Below are 21,931 nucleotides of genomic sequence, written 5' to 3' on the forward strand. Positions count from 1 at the left end.
GGCTTCACTCCACTGAGGTAGCGGTCTACTCACAGCACCACGCCACACTCCATACCCTCTCCGTAGCCTTTAAAAAGGCTCTTTGTGGGTCGGGGGGCGCTTAAGGTGCCCACCGAGTCACCAAGTCCGCAGGCTTCTGCGCCTGCGGTTTCTAAGGGTCCCCGCGTCGCCGGCGCGGCAGGACCCGTCCTCAGTGAAGCCGATTCCCTCCGGAGCTCGGAGGGAATCCGCCATTCACCAATCGCGCTAACCCGGAAGCCCTAGTTCTTGTGACATTTTATCCTACTTCATTGCTGAGGTAACTGGCACACATTCAAACCATAAATAATAGCTTTGGGGATGCACTGCAACAGAACTGATTTGATTGGGGAGGGGGCAGGACTGAAATTTTGTTCTTTTTTTAGCAACACCTAGTTTTGTACTTTTTATTTTCTGGAATTTCTCCAAAGAGAAGGTGCTACATCGCTATCAGTATTTTGATAGTATCTTGGAACAAACCATTCTGGCTTGGAGGCCTAAAGGCAGCAATTCTTAGAATGTTTTTCCACAACCAAGACTGTGCTTCCAAGCTGGGAAATATCTCACGAAACACACACTACTTCAGAATCTAGACTGTCTTGCATCAATAGTGTGCGAACAAGCTGTGCATTCTAACAGCACCAAGAGAGACAACTGCTGATGCCCAGTTGGACATTTGGGGGCTGTCTTGCATTTCCTGCTGAGAACCCTTGGGAAATATAAGGGCTGGGGAGAAAGATTTGATGTCTGAAAGAGAGAGAGAGGAATAGGAATGATGGCAGCTCAGAGAGACAGCAGTAAGTTGAAGGAAAGGAAGGGTAGGAGGAAATTCATCTTTGAGAAAGAAACACAAAGTTTGCAGCCGAGGAAAGTAAGAAATGTTAAAGGGTACAAGATTAATTAGCATGGAGATACTGGGACAAAAAATTATTATAATGCACTAGTTGAGTTATCCAAGTCTATAGTTACTCAACTGCTTGATTATCCAATACTATGGAAACCAAAATGCAGAACTGTTGTGGTTGGGACGGATATAGAGTGTGTGTGTGTGTGTGTGTGTGTGTGTGTGTGTGCGCGCGCACCCCCCCACTTCCCCCAAACGGTGAGAAGTTCCAGGAGCAATAATATAGAACATAAGGGGAGTTCTGATGGATCAATTCAGTCCTATCCAACTATACCCAGTATACAACTATGTTTCTACTCACAGCAGACCTATTGAAAATCAATTGAATTAATTTAGTCTTTTCAGTAGGTCTACACGGAGTACAACTACCACTGGATACCAGAAGGAATCAGGCCCACTCCCAGTGTGTTCCTCATTCTTTCTTTCAATCCTTTGGTAGAATTCAATACTTTTTTAATGTAGCACCACGCAAGGGCACACATAGGGTTGGACCAAATTGGCTCCCGACAAGGCCTGGGTGTGTGTGTGTGCAAAAATTGTCACTCCTTCCCTGCCTCAGAGTGTCTAGGAGCCAGCCAGCCCGCCCATCTGGGGCTGCCCCTCCGCTACCTGGGTGGCCAGGCAAGGTGCACAGATTTCTCTGGGTGCCTCAGTGAAGGAATCCAGTCATTGGTGTGGGCTGTCGCAGCAGCCCTGTGGGGCCCCCTCCCTAGAAGGCCACCAGCCCTATCAGAAGAGTGAACCCAGTGTCCAGCAGAGCTCAGAGGGAAGGAAGTGTCTAGGTACACTTCTGGTGGAGTGCAAAAGGCAACGAAAAGCTGCTTGCCAAGGGAGCCTAGGTACGCCTCTGGAGCCATGCAGCAACAGAAGAAGCCACCACATTAAAACAAGAACACTGATTTACAGCTGGGAAGGAGAAATCAAGAGCTTTCTCCCAAGCACACACTTTTCATTCTCAGCCTTATGAAAACGTAAGAGCCCTGTTGGGTAAGACCCAAGGCCCCTCTAGCCCGGCATCCTATGCCTGACAAGCCAAACAGGTGCCAGTGGGACCTGGCACAAGCACAACCCAAGTGGAACAACACTCTCCACTCTTGTGATTTTGAGCAACTGATATTCAGAGGCATACTGCCTCCTACACCAGACATAGTTTATAGCCGTCACAACCAGGAACCATTGATACCTTACACTCCATCAAGCTCACCGTCAATATTTTGCTCAAAAGGGCAGAATAGATCCCCAGTACTAAATCACTATTAAAAAGCAAATGTACCAGGTTTGTTTTATTGTGTGCAATGGCAGTCCAGGGTTACCAGTCTTTAGTACAAGGGGTGTGGGTGGGTGGGTGTGTACGTACATCTGCATTTGGCTTTGGTAAGTCTGATAATTTACAAAACGGCCTTTTCAGCTATTTTTTAAAAGGCTTTTATATTGTGCTGACACACAGTGATTATGATCTTTGGATAGTTATCATATAATGTTTGTATCTCCTCATTTTGCACTGCAAATTTAATATATTTATTGAAAAGTGGTAGTGTTGACTGACATTGATATTTACAGACGCCTGAGAAGATGCCATATTTTAATATGTCACTTAGTTTGAGGTTCACACTTTTTTTTGCTTTGTTGCTCATCAAAGTAAGGTAGGGTATAATATAAACTCTGAATTCAAAATAACATCCTAAGTTATCTTTTAAAAGCTTCCCCACAGACCAATAATGTATCTACTTGAGAAAATTTACTTCTAGATTGAGATGCTAATATCTACAATCCTGAGAGGTCAATTGTTTTAGTTTGGAGGGATGCAAAGTCTGTTGACTTGCATCCCTTGAGAAGTTGTTCATATATTGAAGTGTTTCTTTTGACAGTAGCAAGCATTTCCCAGGGTTAGCCTGATGTACATATAAAATAGTATGCTCTGACCCAGACAAGGACAGCATCAGAGAGCATGACAATTCAGATTATAAATATGAATGAAATTATTCATATTTGCATTGTTTTGTTGGTCAATACAGAGTTGTGAAGCATGGGTGATACCCAACTTTAATGATACTCAAAACAGACCATTGAAAGCTGTAGAATTAAGGTACATTGATTTTGATGGGTGCTATTCAACACTGCACTCTTCCAATCATTCTGTCTGCACAAGCTTTTCAATTTGCCGAACCAAATGATTCCTCCCTCCTCCCCTTTGCATTCTTCTGGGGGTTCTCCTTAATCCCCTAGAGCCTATTTTTGGGGAAGCATGTGTGTGCACAAGAGGAAGTAGGGGAGCTCCGCTGGCAAAAGCAAAAAGTCTGTGTGGGTCTTCTGCCAACAAGGCTGGCCCAATGGGTCTACTCTATAAGTGTGACTAACGTTGAATATGACCCTGTGTTATCTTTTACTTTACTGGATATATTTAATTTTTTAAAAAATTGTACATGGCTTGTGATTTATTTATTTTTGTAAAATGAACTATTGCTGTTGACTCTACTATTACATGTAAATGCTTCTAATCTAAAAAGGTAGCTTGGGTTTGGATCCAGAAGTGCATAACTTGAAAGCCAAAATGGAAACTTGGGATAGATCCAGGCTCAGTTTTAGATGATGTTTATGGGGAAGAGCCATAGCTCAGTGGTAGAGCATGTGCTTTGTCTACAGAAGGTCCTAAATTCAATCCCTGGCATCTCTAGGTAAGGCTGGGTGAGAGCACAGTCTGAAATCCTGGACTGCTGCCAAACAGTGCAGACAATACTGAGCTAGATAGACAAATGGTCTAATTCAGTATAAGGCAACTTGCCAATGTTCCTTCCTGTGCTCCTAGTTAGTTTCACTTAGTTCTCACTGTTATCATTCAGGCTTCACTTAGCCCTGATTTGCTTGTTAACTTGAAACCCAACTGATACAGGGGGAACTAATTTAATCTAACTTATTGTCCAGATTCATCCCTGTGTTTCATTGTGGAGGGGATTTTGTTTTCCCAGGAGACTGTCCACCTGGGATGGAAGAAAGGAACAGGGGGATCTATAAACATGCCAGTATCATTCCACACTAGAAAACTGAAACAGTTGTCTCTTAAGCTCTTTCATATATTTTCAGGGGTGAGGTACCTTTGGCCCTCCTGATGCTGATAACCTACATTTCCCATCTGTCCCAGCTGGCAAGGCCAATAGCCAGGGATGATGGAAGTCGTAGTTCATAAATATCCGAAGGGTCAAAGATCCCCCACATTTTGATTTATTTGTTTATTTGTAGCATGGCAGTGACACTTCCTTGTTTGGCTGTGTGTTTGGCTTGCACATGCATATTTGAACCAGCTGCCAACAAATGTGTTTCTGCTAATATTTACTCGCCAACGGGTTGTTCAGTTTGGCCATATGTGCTTACAGTAAACCTTAAGAGCCACGATTTACAGCAATGGTTGCACAGGTCAAATTTCAATTACCCTGGCCTCTAACCCCAATGTCCCACTGTTCATTCTTCTTAGCAACAGACATGACATTTTTCCTGTAGAAATTGTGGATGCTACCTATTGTCAAGAAAGTTCCTCTTATAGTGCACCTAGGTCTCTTTTCTGGTGGAAATGAGAATTCATTTGAGGGGGTGGAAGTGGAGTGACATCTGCTTCTCTCACTTGCTATAAGACGGCATGTCTCAAAGCACAGGCAAAGCTCTTTTTAGACAACTGCAGCTTAAGGGGGGGAGCCGCAGGAGGTGCTTCCTGGAGCTCCCGCTCACTCTGCACATCTATATGCCACTCTTCCTGAAGATACGGTTTTGCTGCAGTTTAAGTTCATTAAAATTCATAGGCACCTATTTCTAAAAAAGACTCAAGGCATCTTGCAGTAGATTAAATTACACAAAAAAACCATACAAGACAACAATATAAAATGATCCCATAGGATAATTAACTAAGGCAGGCAGAAAGCAACTTCCATATCTCATCAGGTGCTTGGGAGGAGAGGAATGTCGTTACCAAGTGCTGAAAAGCTTTTCACATATAGGGGGCCACTACTGAAAAGGTCCTTTGTCACCACTCTCTGAACCACCCTTGGAAAGGCAGCTGGAAGTGGGCTTCAGGGGTTGACCTAAGGTTGTAACCAGGGTCATGGTGGCAGAAGTGTTCTGTCAAGTACCGGGGTCTCAAAATGTATAGGCAGCCAGGCCAGGATAGGTGCTACATGATCTGGTTTCTGCTTTCAGTCATCAATCTGGCCACTTGCCCTTCTGCATCAGATACAGTTTCCAAACTGCCTTCAAATGCAACCCCATTTAAAGCTCATTACAGTAATCAAACCTGGAGCTTATATACCACACCAAACTGTGAAAAATTATGGCGTTAAAGGCATAAGGGAAGTAGACTTCTTCACTGCTCTGCCTTACACAGTCTTCAAGTTTATTAAATATAATTAAGCTCGCTTTATGAAAGGGCAACATTTCAGCTCTTGAAAGTGGGGCTGACACATGTATGGGAATACATAGGCCATATGGATCTGCCTCTCCCTCCCTTTGTGCCACTCTCTTTGCATTGTTGCCTGACACTGAGGAGGGGGAGAGAAGGCAGCCGGAGCCGCTGAACACAAGACGGTGAAGGAAGTCGTTTCCCTAGTAACAATAACCATGTAGCAGATCTCAGAACTTCTTGCCCTTTCTTATGGGATTTTGTTTTGTTGTTTGTTTTTTCCTGGGTCAGACAGAGTAGAGGCAAAAGAAAAAGGAGGGGGAGAAGGAGGAGGAGGTGGAGAAAAAGCCAGCTAAAAAGCATCTCTTATCAGCTTGTTTGTGAGGAAGAAAAAGTCTAGAGACTCAAACATGTCAGCTGTGTTTGCTGAAGGTGCCGTGGCTGACTTTGTTATCCTTCTTTCAAAACAAAGCAAAGCAAAAACTAATGCTGCAGACCCAGCCATCATGTGCACCAAGGATGGGTCCAGCTCAGCAGCTTCTGGCTCAGTCTTGCCTTTCTCTCCCAACCACTAATTTATGACGGCCTTCTCCAGCAGCCCTGCTGTGTCTGGTAGCCTTGCCTCCAGTTGGACAACCTGTGGCTTGGGGCTCAAGTGTCACTCTTGCCACAAACAGCAGTGCCACAAGGCAAGATGGCCGTGGTGCGGGGTCCCTTCAGGATTTGTAGCCAAGACAAACACCCAGGCCCAGCACCAAAACCCAGCACCCTAAGGCAGCTGCCAGATCTCCAGAGCTGGCCGTTTCAGTCCCCAGCAGTGGGTTCACCTGATGCATTGTAATTTATGCATGTACCCAATACCGATGAATTGTAAGGTGAAAAAGGACACAGTTAGAAAAGGAAGAAAGGACCCACAGTGAGGTGGATGAAAGTCACATTCAAAGAGTAGAAGGTGATTTAATGTATCAGCGACATACGATGCTGAATCTTTTATATCATGTATTGGTGTTTCTTGGAATTTATTTCTTTCTTTTCTTTTAAACAACAAATGAAATAGTTGTAATACTTAATAAAAGCAATAAAGAACATTTTAAAAAGTAATTTATATATGTACCACAGTCATAGCTATCCTGTGACACTTGGGTTGATATCAAAGAAAGGTATTGTCCTACCATAGAATTCTGATTCCTCCACCCACATGCCATGGACCACCATGGGTTTCTACACTTTCACTGCAGAAGAATACTTAGTCCTGTTGGTGCAAAGGTTGACAGGAAGACTTACACATTACCTTGTGCAGCAGGAATAGGGAATTTGTGGCCCTCCAGATGTTGTTGGACTGCAACTACCCTCATCTCTGGCATGCTGACTGTGGCTGACAGAGTCCAAAAACATCTGGGGGGCACCTATTCCCCATCCCTGCCACATCCCTTTGCTGTCACCCCCATTGCCATGTGAATTTATCAGCTATTTGTGTGGGCCACAGGTGGGTCACGGCCTAACGTTCTGTTGCCCTCAGACCAAATTCAAGTGCTCTCTATGATTAAGCAGCTTAGAAGATGAACCAGCTATCCATCCTTCAGCAGGCTGCTGGTTGTAGAGAAAGATGTTAAAAGAGAAGAAAGAAGAAAGTAGGAGCCATCAGAAAGACAGAGAGAGGAGTCCCCACCCATAACTGGCTTCAGTCCTGCCCACAATTGATATTTGGTCCTTGACAGGGGAAAAAGGGTGCCCATGCCAGACTACCAGTACTGTATGGAACTACCTTGAGATGGGATGCAGTTGAGCTAGAAAAGGTATCTGTCCAAGGTGCTGAGTGGTATGTAGCATGGCTGCTACTCACCCACTTAGGTAAAGGTAAAGGTACCCCTGCCCGTACGGGCCAGTCTTGACAGACTCTGGGGTTGTGCGCCCATCTCACTTAAGAGGCCAGGGGCCAGCGCTGTCCGGAGACACTTCCGGGTCACGTGGCCAGCGTGACATCGCTGCTCTGGCGAGCCAGAGCCGCACACGGAAACGCCGTTTACCTTCCCGCTGGTAAGCGGTCCCTATTTATCTACTTGCACCCGGAGGTGCTTTCGAACTGCTAGGTTGGCAGGCGCTGGGACCGAGCAGCGGGAGCGCACCCCGCCGCAGGGATTTGAACCGCCGACCTTTTGATCGGCAAGTCCTAGGCGCTGAGGCTTTAACCCACAGCGCCACCTGCGTCCCACACCCACTTAGGTAGTAAGGGGCTAAATGGGCAACTGGTCTAATTCACTAAACACCACTCTCTTCTTTTCTTGTTCATTGTCAGTACACTTAATATGCGGTTCATGAATTGTTTTTCTCTCCAGATAGGGAGAGTCATACATTTGGATCTATGAATAAAAGTTTCTGTTCCGTTTTTAAGGGTAAAGAATTCTCATTGTAGGATTTATTTATTTTAAAATCAATTTCCCTTCTTTTCTCAGCCTCCAGGGCCTGACTATAAACAAGCTTATATTGTTGTGAAAAGACTCAGTCATCTGTCTGTATCATACGCCGGGATGTCGAGCGTTTTCTCCTTTTCTCTTGCCCTTGTTGCTTTTAATGCTGGGTTCTTTTCTCCAGCCATCCATAGTAAACACCAATTCCATTTCCATTCTATTATTTTTCTAATCAAGAGTTTGTCATGCAAAAGAAGATCTGAGGTGACTGTGTTTTCCATTATGCAAAGTATTCAACTATGATAATGGCTTTAGGACAGTTTCAGAAAGAAAAGGTGGGGGGAGGGGAGGAGTGCATGGAAAGATCCCTTCATATATATTTCCTCCCTCACATTTAAAATTCAGGCCACTGAGTTCACCCTAATTTGCCACACACATTTTCTCTAGTCTCCCCAATCTGTTCTTATTGTAAATAAAAGAATTGGCAGCTTCCAGTGAATGGGCTTCTCTTAAGTGCTTATCAAAAAAAAAAAAAAAAAAAAAAAAGGAGGGGGGGAGGGAGGAATGTAGAAGAAGGAGAAGAGGGAAGAAAGGGATTGTAAAACGTAGTCATATTTAGTACACTCTCCGCTTCTCTTTGCTTGCACGACTAAACTCGCATTTAGTAAAATCTACAGTCAATGAATTTTACCTTTTGAGCCCAAGTTGTTTCCGCTCAGAACAAAGTAATAATAATATAAAGAAAAAATGCCAGCAAAGGAAACCTGACATTTCTTAGAAATTTTCTAGTCTGTCTTATGCCAAATCCCATTGGGACGACGGGGCTGTAAAGAATGGGAGTTTATTTTCCAAGTGCTTTGAACACGGCACTTTCATATTTTCTGGGGCATGGTGCTTTGGCAATCTCAATAATTGTATTTTGCTATTAATCTATCATTTGAAAATGTTGAAGATTCTACACGCACTTGATGAGGCATGAGGATTTGCTTGCTTTTAGTTTGCATGGTAATTACCGGTAATGTCCAACCAAATGCAAAAACTACTGCCGTAAACCTGATTTCTAGGGCAACTATATATATATATATATATTTCCTTTGGCTCTCTCTTTTTGCCACATGCATTTCTCTGTGTACATTTGCAGATATATCACAACAGTTGGTTTGCACTACTTGCTCAAGGGGTGTGCCTTGGTGGAAAAAAGTTAGCTATGAGGCCCACCTAGCAACACAGCATCCACCTCTCTGATCAATGGGGATCACTACCAACATCTACACCACCTTGAGGTGGATTGCAAGAGGCAATATTTAAAAATCCTTGTAAATAAACAAAAGTAAATAAAACTCATGGTATGCATCACGGTTTATTTATCCAAGCCAAACGACAAGAACCCCCCCCTCTCCCAAAATTAGAATCATAAGGGATCAAAAGCACAGAACCATCCACAAGCCAGCCAGCCTGGTTTCCCCACCCCCAGTCTCACGTCAATCCAAACCACAATACACCATCACGGCCGAGATTTAGAGTACTATGTTAGGCATTTTTTTTTTGTCCAGTGGAACTTTAGATATGATACTCGACCACATGGAGGGTGCTTTGGGGAGCAGCTTGTGGCATTGGGGAGGAGGGTGTCTGCCATTCAAAATGGGTAAGTAAAAAATCCCATTGAGCATGCCCACAACCACTGGGCGCATCTAAAGTAGCTCTTGGAGATCCCAGCCAATGTGCTGCACAAGATTATTTGAAGAGAAAGAGTACAGGAAAAGCCAAGAGCCATACAGTAAGAGAAGGTCAAATGAAGGTCACTAGTCAAATGGGCCTTTGTAATTAATCACATCTGGAGTACGACTTGTTTCTAAGTATCAATGAACCTCGTAACACACACACACACACACACACACACACACACACACCACTATTTTTCAAGAACACCACCCACATTTTCTTAGAACGACAATGGTACCCCACTTGAGAGGTGCAGGAACTCACCTGAGAGGTGCCAGAAATGAGTTCAGGTGAGTTTTTAAAAAGCTGTGTGATTGTTTGTGACTCTGGGATTTTGATTCCTTTGGGTGATAGATAGTGCTGATAACTGAAGATGACTGTATGAGCAGAATCCATTGGAAGCAAAGATGCAACAGATATCCAGAAAACATGTATCTCTCCACCATCACCACCTCCCACAAGGTTGCATACCTGTTTCTGGCTAATTCTAGCTAGAAAACTGTCTTTGTGCAAACTTCAAAGCTGCTGTTTCACACTACCACAGGGCTCCGCTGCTGCAGGTAAATGGCCGTTTCCATGAAACGTAGTTCTAGTCCTATCCTTCCTTTACACATTTCATTTACCTGCCCTGAGGTTTTAGGCTGCCCTATCCTGTATTGTTTAAAATATTTGTTTTATTTTAAACTATATCTGGTTTTAATCTGTATCACTGAAAACCATTTTGGGACCTTTAGCGAAAAGTGATCTAAAGATCTAATACGTGAATAAAATAAATAAAAATGTAGAGAGAATGTGTGGTGAGGATTTTCAGATCCCTGAACACTCAGTCACCATGGTCAAGCTGGCTAAACTCACAACAACAACAACACCTAGCAAATGCCTGAGAAAACATTAAAAAAACTAAATGCCTTTAGTTGGCACTGAATTATATAAGAGTCGGTCACCCTAAATTCCAGAGGCTGGGTGCCACAAATGAAAAGGCCCTGCTGCAACCTTACCTCATTATATTAATTTACTGTATTTTTGAAATGGTCACTTATTGGCTAGCTTCTAATTCAGCACTAATTCCTGGAATCCTTGCCGAGTTCTGATTTTTTTTACTCTGTGAAGTATTTTAACATCCGTCACAACCAGCACAGTCCCACTGTCCACCTCACACTGACCCCCAAACAAGAAGGGAGTCAGTAGCACCTTAATTCATCTTGTTTATACATCCTCCATCTCCCCTCAAAGACAGCCCTTGATGATTGTTTTGACACAATCCTTAGAGTAGATAGTAGAATAGAAGTATTACCTTGGCAGGCTGCAGGCCAAACTCTTGTTCAAATTCTTCTGGCTGAAAAGCTCCCCTTCTTAAACTCCACTTTTTCAATTCATCGTCTTGAATACAGAGCTAGGCACTTCATCTCAGGGTGTAGCAAGACTTGGTCTTTGTGTCTTTAAGTCACACTAAGGGAGAGAAAAAGAAAGAAGGCCTTAATGATACTGTTCCATCATGCTAAGCACACACTGTAACAATCCTAGATGCCCATTTCCTTCAGACCTGAGTCAACGCGACCAGATATATCAGCGAGTTCACACTTCATTCTAAATTACACAAAGGTTTTTCAAATCAGTCTAGATTTTGATTGTAATTTTCAAATTGTCCTATCACAAACTTTTAGGGTGATCTGTAACAAAGGACAAAGTCCCTGCTCTCCACCAATCAATGTCAAGCACTTAAACAAAAAACAAAAAACTTATACCATTCATCAATCTTATTATGTGTCTGCTCCAACAGTAGCTGCAATGTAAGGAACTGATTTGGAGACAAAATCTTTTGTACAAAGCCATCCATGACTTTATGAGCAAGTTTTGAACCCACATCCAATCTCAGTACTGTATTTATTACACTTTAGTTCTACCTTTTGTTCAAGAAACTCAGGGCATCATACATGTACCTGCTTCATTTAATCCATACAACCCTGTAAACCTGGTTAGGGTGAGAAAAAGAGAAGGAACCAGTGAGGGTTGACTGAGTGGATTTGAAGCCACATATCCCTGATCTAAGATTCTATCCTGCATTGGCTCTCCTTGGACCAAACGTCAGCTCTGTTAACCAGGTTTCTGTCCATTTTTAAAATATGGTGTTCCTCTTGTTTAGCAGAAGTGTTAAGAATTAATTTAGTAACCTGAATTTGTAATTCCACAAAGCAAACAAAGTGTTCCCATTGTACTATGAACAGTATAGTTAGGACCATACCAGTGTAGGATTGCCTTCCAGTACCTTGAAATTGTAGTGAGTTATAAGAAAAGTTTAAAAAGTTTATTTAACCCCAACAATGATTAATTATTGTTGTGAACCATTTAAGAAGCCCCATGTGTGCAAACAATGTCTGCTCTCTCCCCTGTTGTGAAAATGATGTTTGCTGAGGTGGTCTAAACTCATGAGTGTTATTTTTAAAATATTCAGATATAAATCTGAAAAAGCGCTATTGTTTAAGGAAGAATTAAGTTGCTCAAAAAGCAGATTTAGAAATAACTTCCATTTGCAGGTGTTGCAACACACACATGAGGCTCCTCAATAAATCATTACTTTTCCATTCATTTCAATGGCTACATACTAAAAGGAAGTAGATCATCATAAACTTTTTTCACATATTAGAATGACTGAGGCAAACCCACATGTACAATGGAATTTGTGCAAATCTGATTGTATATGTATCTGATTAATTGTGGGTGAAAATTAAAAGGGGAGAATGAACAGAGCAATCATATGAATATCTACTCAGTAGTAAGCCACATGGAGCTTATTCCCAGGTGTGCAGGACTACAGTCTAGCTCTTCCATTCTAAACACATCTACTAGAGTGTCGGTCCCACTGAATGCCATGAAACTTGCTTTTGAGTAAACATGCATGAGATTGCCCTGTTGGAAGGAGAGCTGGCCCAAAAGAATATCAGCAATAATTACATACAATACATGTATACTATATCTGAAAGAGATCCAGCAAGCCTTTAAATATATTCATTTTCTCAACATAGAATGTCCTGCACTGTGAATTTTCAAGTACCCAGGAGTTAGTGTATTACAGATTTTTTATTATTTTAAAAAAACAGATAAACTAGATAGGTAATGATATGCTATTTCAAAAAGATGCCTTTCTTCCTCTATTCATTATAACTAGATGTTGGTAGTAACTTTTTTGAATGTGGGACAGCACTGCTGGGAGAAAGGAAGTGGCCTAAATATTTAGTCTGAGATCTGTCTGTAAGACAGAAAAAAATGTTCTAGCTATTGACTGCAACAGAGTCAAAACAGAAGCTGGAAGACATTCTCTCCTAAAAGACTTGATTCTAGCTTGTTTCGTTTCTGTGCGAGACAGGCTGCAATCCTACATGCACATACCTGGGTGTAAGTGCCACTGAACTCACTAGGACTTCCGAGTGAGTAGACAACCCGAGGAACCTGTGGTGCACAAGCTACAAATTAATTTTCAAAGCAGGACATAAAATCCTAGGTTCCTTTATCCAACTTATGTAGCAGCACATTTTACTGGGGTGTATGTTTTTGTTCAGATTTCACTTGGGAGTTGGTTTCTGTGAGCAAATGGAAAGAGTTTGAACTTAAGGGAAAACTTATGGTGTGATGGGGAAGTAAATGAAAGTTGAAATGGTATTATATGTAATTCCAAGGAGTGCCTTGGAAAACAGCCCAGTAAACATGTATAGGATTCCACTGTAAACGTATGAGGGTCAAAATTAAATGTGGCTTCCTGTTTGTGGAATGCTATCCCCAGGGAGGTTCATCTTCAGACACCAGGCAAAAAACGGACCTCTTCAACCAGGCCTTTGGCTGATTGGTTTTCTATGGCCTTTAAAACGTGTTTGTGGAAGGGAGCAGTTAATGTTTTAACTATTTATTTCGTGCTTCTATCCTGTATTTTTATCCTGTGAACCACCCTGAGATATTTGGATGAAGTGCAGTATATAGATCTAAAAATAAATAAATGCCACCCTGAGATATTTGGATGAAGTGCAGTATATAGATCTAAAAATAAATAAATGACGAGTTGGGATACAAGTTAGGAAAGTCCCAGCTTTTGGAACCATTGGAACTACCTCCCAAGGAATCTTAATTGGATCTCTCTCTCTTTTTTTTTTTTTTGGATGAAATTGGTCAGATGGTTACAGGTTTTCCATGAGGACTAGGAACTTCACCCCCACCCTTATTTCCTTTTTATGAAAATTGATATTTTCAGGATGCTGCTCCAGTTGTTAAAGTCACATGTCCTCCTCTCCTGTGGCATAACCAGAGTTATGCTTCTATCTGCAGTCTTTGTTTAATCTCCCCAACAGTTACTGCCCAGCAGACTACACTCCTCAAACTACGCCTTCTGGCCAACTGGGTGGAGTCTTGCTACAATCCGATGACCTGTTTAGGGAGGGAGATGACTCAACTGTTTCTCTCTACACCTTGATTCATACAATTCACTACCATATTCCAGAAGGGAAGGCTAGATCAGCAGGTGTGTTTTGGTTTATGAGGCAATACATTTGGGTGGAGCAGTGAAGTTGTCAAAAGTGTGAAGTGGGAGGTTAGAAAGTCCTAGGCGATAATAAGAGTGACCACCAAGTATGGCCATTGTAAATATTGTTTAGATTATATGTGTGTGAAACACTAAGCTTACAAAGTGATATTACACATCTATGTACTGAAAGGTGGAAGGTGGGAAAGTGACAGAGAGAGATTCTTAGTACTTGCTTCTATAGGAACCAGCATTAGTATGGAAACAACCTTGATTGTGTAACACTGGTTCCCAGCCCAGCTTCTTTGCTACCAGTTATTTTGAGTTCATCTTTTGTCCTTGGTACATCCTCCCTCCCATCCCAAAGTTTGAACTTGTCATGGAAACCTTAGAGGACCCAGCAGTCAGGAAGCTAGCTAATGCCATTTGTATACCGCTTCCCACATCAGCCGTGGAAACGCAAATGGTAGTGTGTAAACAGGCTTACAGCCACATTTACCCAGTGAAGTCATCAGATGATCCCCACACATGTGCTAGCCCCGCCCCATGTGCAAAAACCATGACTTTATTCAACTTGTTTATATGTTCAGTCAGCATGTGAAGGGGCTCTACATGTGTACCCCTACCCCACTGCAAAGGTGCCACCTGATTGGCCCAGGATTCCTCCTTAGGTCAACAAAGCCCCTTCACAGGCTGGCTAAGCACAAGGGCAACAAAGGGGCATGGCTGCTGTACACATGGGCAATGGTGGCATGAATTGCCTGAACCTTCCTATTGTCTCTAACAAGAACAACAACAGGAAACTCCTGATTCCAGCTAAACACAACTAAGTCCGGTGCCACCTAGTGACTAAACATAATGACAATTTATCCTCCTTGTAGCATTACAGAGACCTGCTGCATTAGCCTGAAGTCCCAATTCTTGTACTTATTTGTGGGTGAGGGATGTATTTTTGAAACCAAAGCTAAAACTACCTCTAATTTTTGGCTGACAGTTCAAACAGTGAGATCTGTCTCTCCTTCAGCTATGAATTCATTTCTTTTGCTGTTTCTGCCTAACCTCACACTTGGAAGTGATCAAACACGAGCAAGATACTATTCAGTGGGCACAGCACCACCTAACTCTAGTAAAAGTAACCCGAGTACCTTGAGTAGCTTGGGAAGTTATGCATTCATGCAGCACAGAGTTAAACTATGAGACTCATTCCCAGTCGAGGCAGTGATGGCCACCAGCTTGCATGGCTTTCAAAGAGTACTACTATATTGGACAAACTCATGGAGGATAAGGCTTCCACTGGCTACGAGGCATGGTAGCTATGCTCTGTATCCACAGAGATGGTAATGCAGCATTACCAATGACCAGTTACTAATGCTTCAGAATATCAGCGTCTAGGAACCACAGGAGGGGAGAATGCTCTTGTGCTCAGGTTTTGCTGCCGATATCCCAGAGGTATGTATGGTCACTGTGAGAACAGGATGCTGGACTCGGGCAGATCTACTATGAAACTAATGAAGCCTAAGGTTCAGGACCCTTAATCCCAGAGGGGCTCCAGAAGTGATTTTAGTCCTCATTGCTTAACATTTTTGGGTCTAATACACCCACAATTTGTGTCAAACAATTCAAACTGGGGTGTTTTTTGCTTTTGTTTTTTTGCTGTATTTCAACTATCCCAAAGTTAGAGAGTCAGTAATGGTGATCTGTCATGGAACAACCCTACTGAAGAAGATACCAGTGGTTACCCAGACCTTGTTGCTGGTTGAGAAGTGGCCTGGTTACAGTTCAAGCTTCAAGGCCCCCAAAATGTAGATTCACTGCTGGCTGGAATAAATGGGCCACTGGAATAAAGGTTCTTCTCATGTTCAGATGTCTATTTGAAAGCCAGCCACACTCAATTCCACCCAGGTAACGGGCCACAAAAGTTGGTCCTGGTTTTTTTATTTTGGTTTGGTCTTCAAATCCTTTGAGATATTTGCCCAATTTTACCTCCCAGCCTGACATCAGTCCCTCCAGCAATGATGTGTTTTGTAAGTTCTCGGATGGATGGGTGGAGGGAGGGAGGGAACAGCTGTCATTTTAAATGTTAATTTCTGGGAAGAAACTGACTTAATGTTTGCTTCATTTTTTTAAAAAAAATACATAATCGTTTCATGTCGACTTTACAAGTGTATTTAAGGGCGGGAGGCTGGGAAGCGAGCGCTGAGTAAGGCGCGCCAAGAGGCCGCCTCTAAAGACTTCCCTGCGTCAGGTTACAATCATTTCAAGTGAAGAGTTTTGGGTGGTTGAGGGTTTTGTCGTTTTTGTTTTATTGAAAGCTGCTCAGCAAACGAGCGTCTACCTCCAGGTTGCGATGCTCTAAAACTTTGCTCTAATTCACAAACATACGTCCTTGCCTTAAGTCTTCTCCTGCCCCCCTTTTTGCATTTTATTAAAATGCGAACCACCGAATTTTTAGGCGTAGAAAGGGGAAGAAAGCAATTGTCTGCTCCCTCCTATTCATTAGCTGCTCACACAGCATATGGGTCTATTCTTCTTTTTAAGGCAAAACCCACCAAGCCTGGCCTCCTCCCCCCTCCCCCTCGTGTCCTGGAGGAGAAGTTGGAGGAGGAGCGAGGCGGGAGGGAGGGCGGAGAGAGAGAAACCGTATCGGACGACCTCCGCCTCCTCCTGCGCTTGGAAGCGGGGTGTGATGTTGGGCGACGGTCCCTGACGCAGGGAAAACTTAGGCGTCGGTTTCAAGGCTCCTCCCTTCTGGTGAAAGGCAGACTGCGGGGCGCCTGGAAACCGGTTCGAGGGAGAGAGGGCTTGAGGGATTGCCACAAATGGTCAGGCGGCAGCGGTGGCGGAGAAAGAAGAAGAAAAGGCGGCGGTAGCAGCAGCAAGAGCGGGAGCTGGAGCTGGCGCGCTCTGCCTGGCAGGCGAGAGAGAGAGCGAGCAGAGCGCGCTGGCGGCGCGGCGGAGGGACGTGCTCGCGGGGTGGCCCTCGCCGTCCTCCTCTTCCTTGCAGCCTCCCCTGCAGGAGGCTCAAGTTTGACCTGGCAGGAGAGGAGGTGAAAGGCGGCGGCAGAAGCAGCAGCAGCAGGAGGGACCTGGACAGGGAGGCGGCGGCGGCAGGAGCAGCAGCCAGAGGACCCGGCGAAGTATGGCAGAGAAGTGGACTCGGCAAGTTTGCAGCGGGGCCGAGGCGGAGAGGGGCAGCCGGGCCGGCGCTCTCTCCCCGCCGCTGCTGCTGCTGCTACTGCTGCTGTGCACGGAGGCGCCGATGCTTCCCGCTCTGGGGCAGCAGCAGCAGTACAACGGCGAGCGGGGCATCTCGGTACCGGACCACGGCTACTGCCAGCCCATCACCATCCCCCTGTGCACGGACATCGCGTACAACCAGACCATCATGCCCAACTTGCTGGGCCACACTAACCAGGAGGACGCGGGCCTGGAGGTGCACCAGTTCTACCCGCTCGTCAAGGTGCAGTGCTCGGCCGAGCTCAAGTTCTTCCTGTGCTCCATGTACGCGCCCGTGTGCACCGTGCTGGAGCAGGCGCTGCCGCCCTGCCGCTCCCTGTGCGAGCGGGCGCGCCAGGGCTGCGAGGCGCTCATGAACAAGTTCGGCTTCCAGTGGCCCGACACGCTGCGCTGCGAGAAGTTCCCCGTGCACGGCGCCGAAGAGCTCTGCGTGGGCCAAAACACCTCCGAGCGCGGCACGCCCACGCCCTCGCTGGGACCCGAGTTCTGGACCAGCAACCCGCAGCTGCGGCCCGGCGGCGGCGGCGTGGCAGGAGGCGGGGGCGGAGGGAGCCACCTGGCGGAGCGGGCGGGCAGGTTCACCTGCCCCCGGGTGCTCAAGGTGCCCTCCTACCTCAACTACCGCTTCCTGGGCGAGAAGGATTGCGGGGCGCCCTGCGAGTCCGGGCGCCCCTACGGGCTCATGTACTTCGGGCAGGAGGAGCTGCGCTTCTCCCGCACCTGGATTGGCATCTGGTCGGTGCTGTGCTGCGCCTCCACCCTGTTCACCGTGCTGACCTACCTGGTGGACATGAAGCGCTTCAGCTACCCGGAGAGACCCATCATCTTCCTCTCGGGCTGCTACACGGCGGTGGCGGTGGCCTACATTGCAGGGTTCCTGCTGGAGGAGAAGGTGGTGTGCAACGAGCGCTTCTCCGACGATGGCTCGCGGACGGTGGCGCAGGGCACGAAGCGGGAAGGGTGCACTATCCTCTTCATGATGCTCTACTTCTTTGGCATGGCCAGCTCCATCTGGTGGGTGATCCTCTCCCTCACCTGGTTCCTGGCGGCTGGCATGAAGTGGGGCCATGAAGCCATCGAGGCCAACTCCCAGTACTTTCACCTGGCTGCTTGGGCTGTGCCCGCTATCAAAACCATCACCATCTTGGCTCTGGGGCAAGTGGATGGGGATGTGCTGAGTGGCGTCTGCTTTGTGGGCATCAACAATGTGGATGCCCTGCGGGGCTTTGTGCTGGCTCCTTTGTTTGTTTACTTGTTCATTGGCACTTCTTTCCTCCTGGCTGGATTTGTCTCCCTTTTCAGAATTCGGACCATCATGAAACACGACGGTACCAAGACAGAGAAGCTAGAAAAGCTGATGGTTAGGATAGGGATCTTCAGCGTCCTGTACACAGTGCCTGCTACCATAGTCATTGCCTGCTATTTTTACGAGCAAGCATTTAGGGAACAGTGGGAAAGGAGTTGGTTTGCTCAAAGCTGCAAGAGCTATGCCATCCCTTGCCCCAGTAACCACCACCATCCGCCCATGAGTCCTGACTTCACCGTCTTTATGATCAAGTATCTCATGACTTTAATTGTAGGCATCACTTCTGGCTTTTGGATCTGGTCTGGCAAAACACTCAATTCCTGGAGGAAGTTCTATAGCAGACTCACCAACAGTAAGCAAGGGGAAACTACAGTGTGAAGCTCCCACACCAACCAGAGACACCTGGCAAAGGAACTTCCTCTCTGCTCACAGTCCCAGCCAGAAAGTAAAGTGGTCACATAGGTGCTGTCCAAAGTCTCATGACTTTTCTCTCCAGCCCACAGGGGACTGGATGTAAAGAGGTTGGTGCTGGTGGAGAAACAGACCTTATTCCCCTTGCCTCTTGTCTTCTACTGGACTAAATTTTACTGTAAAGTTGGGAATGTGGATCTGAGGTTGTAAATAGCCTCTGTAAGATTTTGTAAGTATATTTGTATTTAAATTGCAAAGTTCTCACTTTTGTAATTATTTAGAACTTTTTTAACCAGTTTGCAGCCTTTCCTCCCTCCTCTCTCTCTCTCTCTCTCTCTCTCTCTCTCTCTTTCTTTCTCTCTCTGAAGGAGAAAGAAAATCAATGTTCTTTATTTTATTTGCAAAGCTGATATCATAGGAACCAAAATGAGCCCAATAGCTTTCCTTTTCTCACCTCCCACCCCACACGTCATGGTAATAGTTGTGTGTCAAGCTGCTTAGGTCCAGGATTAAGGATAACTGATTCATAATTTGACATATGTTATAAATTGCCCCACTGATACCAGTAGAATTAATGGTTTCAGGAAAATTGTCTGGGTAGGCTGCACGGCTGACTTGATCTGCGCTGCAAGACAAATACAGACGGAGTGGAAAAGCCTTAACTCCCATCTCTGCTCAGCATGACCTGAAGGAATAAAGGAGCAAGCAGTTTTACCTGTTCCACCCCACCTGGGGAGGAGTATGGGAAAGGGAACTGCATGTTATTATTACCCAACTGTATTGCCTAGCCCTTGCCTAAGAAAACTTTCTCTCCACCACCAAACTCTTGGTGAGAAAGTTTCCTAAGCTCTGCCTAAAGGTGTGACCTGTTTTTAAGAAGGATGAAATTGAAAGGTTGGGAGTGATATTTTTCTCACCAGCTGCTCCTTTACACACATCTGACCATTTTAAAGAACTGCTAACTTTTCTCTTAACTTAGTTAATATATGGAATGGGCAGTCTGCTTTTTAAGCCTGCAAGAGGCAGCTTCTACTTTCTATGGAAATACGCCCATTGGTTGTAATTGTTAATCTGTAGTGAGGATGAGGTGGTGCATTTTGATTGTGATTTTGACACTCCATTTCTTAATAGCCTGCTCTTTTGATAGATTTTTTGTTCTGTTTAATGAGTTTGCTGGGAGAGAGCCATCAGGAAAAGTGCTATTGAGTCGATTTTTACAAACCTACTCAGTATGACCAAGAAGAAGGGGGGACGTAAACCCAGTAAAAGATCTCTGCAGCTTGGATTATTCAGATTTTCATAGCATTTATAACACTGACATTTCATTTCTACATATCTTCATAACTGGTGGGTTTTAATTCCTTCTTGTTAGTAGGTGAATGAAAGGCATGGTGATTTATGCCGCCAAGAAAAATAGATTTCAGTTGAATGATAGGGTGTGAGACCCCAAAGAATCTACAAGCCTGATGTTTCAATATAGTAATTTATATGTAAAGCTAAAAGAGCCTGTGTATGATTGGTCTGTGTTCTCTCTGAACTGTTATGGCTCATATTTCCTTAACAGGCTTATGCAAGATGTGTCAATTTTAACTGGCAAACACCTTTTAATATTTAATCCTTTGTATAGCAGCAGACTTGCTGCTCTTCCGATTGTACTGTTTCAAACTTCTTTTTATATAAGCACCTGTCATAAATATTATCCATGACTTAACCTTACCCTAAAATGCATAGCTATGTGAATTTGGTATGCATTTCTTTCTGTTCACTATTGCAAGATCAACTATATTTATAGAGGAATAGAAGTTTATATATAAATATATATAAAATACATATTTTTAATTTCTTTGAAATAAATTGAGGTTTTGTACAAAATTGTCTTGTCCTTTTAACATTCTTCATCAAAATTTAAAATGCACACCCTGTACTGTTTTAAAACTAAAGCTGTACGTGCTTTTCCCCCCATCAAGAAAAACAGGCTACATTGTATACCTCTTTTCCTTTAATTTAAACCAGTCTTTAAATGTACATAAAACAGAAAGAACTACCTTTCCAACTCTAAAATTCTATAATTCTATAATGTGATCTGTGTACAGTTAATGAGGGGTAGAGCTGATGGTATAAAACTTGTTTTTTCTGTCACAGAAGATAAAAAGCTTATAAGTGTTTATTTCTTTAAAATACCAATTTGGTGCTCTTTTGTGGCATGCTTGCTCCTTTAACACCAATATATGAAAAATTTCACACTGCTCAAATTGCTTTTAGAATTTATGTTCACAGAATATCAACTTTAGGCAATGCATTTAGAATGCTTAAGTTGGCTACAACAGTAACATGGTTAAGGGTGAAGTGCCTATTTCTGTTCTTTGTAGGGGAGAAAATATCCTCTTTCACAGTGGTTCATCAGTGATCAAAATACAGTATTTTGATCAAAATAAATATTTTAGTCTCCTAATGAAATAGCATTTTAAATAGCATTTACTGACTTTAGGAAATGTTATATATAACCAATAGTACTAAAAGAAAACCAAGTAAATGGCAAAGTATGTGATAACACAATGGTACAGAAACTTATAGAATATAGATCAGGATGGCACACAAACTTTAAAAACAGAATATATATAATTTTGCAGTAGTTTAAGAGAATAAAAATGAAAACAGTTAAAAAATACCTTAAACATTTCAGCTCAAATTATGTAAGCAACCACACTTAATTTCATTTGGTATGTAGTTCTGTTCTAATCAGATCAATTTTATAGTTCTGAATACATTAGGTATTTTTAATTGAACAGTCATATTGAGACTAAATGCATATGTGATGCATGGAATGAGAGAAGGCCGGGTCCATTTACTCTAAAAGGAATGACTATTGAGGTGTCTGGACCTTAAACTTCATTATCATTGAGTGACTTTCCAGTTAATGGTATTTGCTCAGTTTTTATTTTCTTTTGCACATTTGTGTACATGCTTTTCATGCACATCATGCCCCTCTCATGGCCTTGTTGAAGACGAAGACACAAGGCTGTCTTTCTACAAC

General features: G+C 43.9%; 1 protein-coding gene and 1 long non-coding RNA gene across 9 annotated transcripts in view; one reads left to right on the plus strand and one right to left on the minus strand.

The window, feature by feature from the left end:
- LOC310828089 overlaps positions 1–21,931 on the minus strand; it is a 249,367-nt gene that overhangs the window by 67,860 nt on the left and 159,576 nt on the right. For all 8 annotated transcript variants that reach the window (XR_014556633.1, XR_014556634.1, XR_014556635.1 and 5 more), the window contains one exon: positions 10,731–10,885. This is a non-coding gene — a long non-coding RNA (uncharacterized lncRNA). The remainder of the gene's footprint in view (positions 1–10,730; positions 10,886–21,931) is intronic.
- FZD1 (frizzled class receptor 1) lies at positions 16,603–20,769 on the plus strand. Its single transcript, XM_083706193.1, has one exon. The coding sequence runs from the start codon at positions 17,083–17,085 to the stop codon at positions 18,862–18,864; it is 1,782 nt and encodes a 593-aa protein (XP_083562319.1). The 5' UTR covers positions 16,603–17,082; the 3' UTR covers positions 18,865–20,769.

Source organism: Podarcis gaigeae, assembly GCF_964106915.1.
Source record: "Podarcis gaigeae genome assembly, chromosome: 12".
NCBI classification, from domain to species: domain Eukaryota; kingdom Metazoa; phylum Chordata; class Lepidosauria; order Squamata; family Lacertidae; genus Podarcis; species Podarcis gaigeae.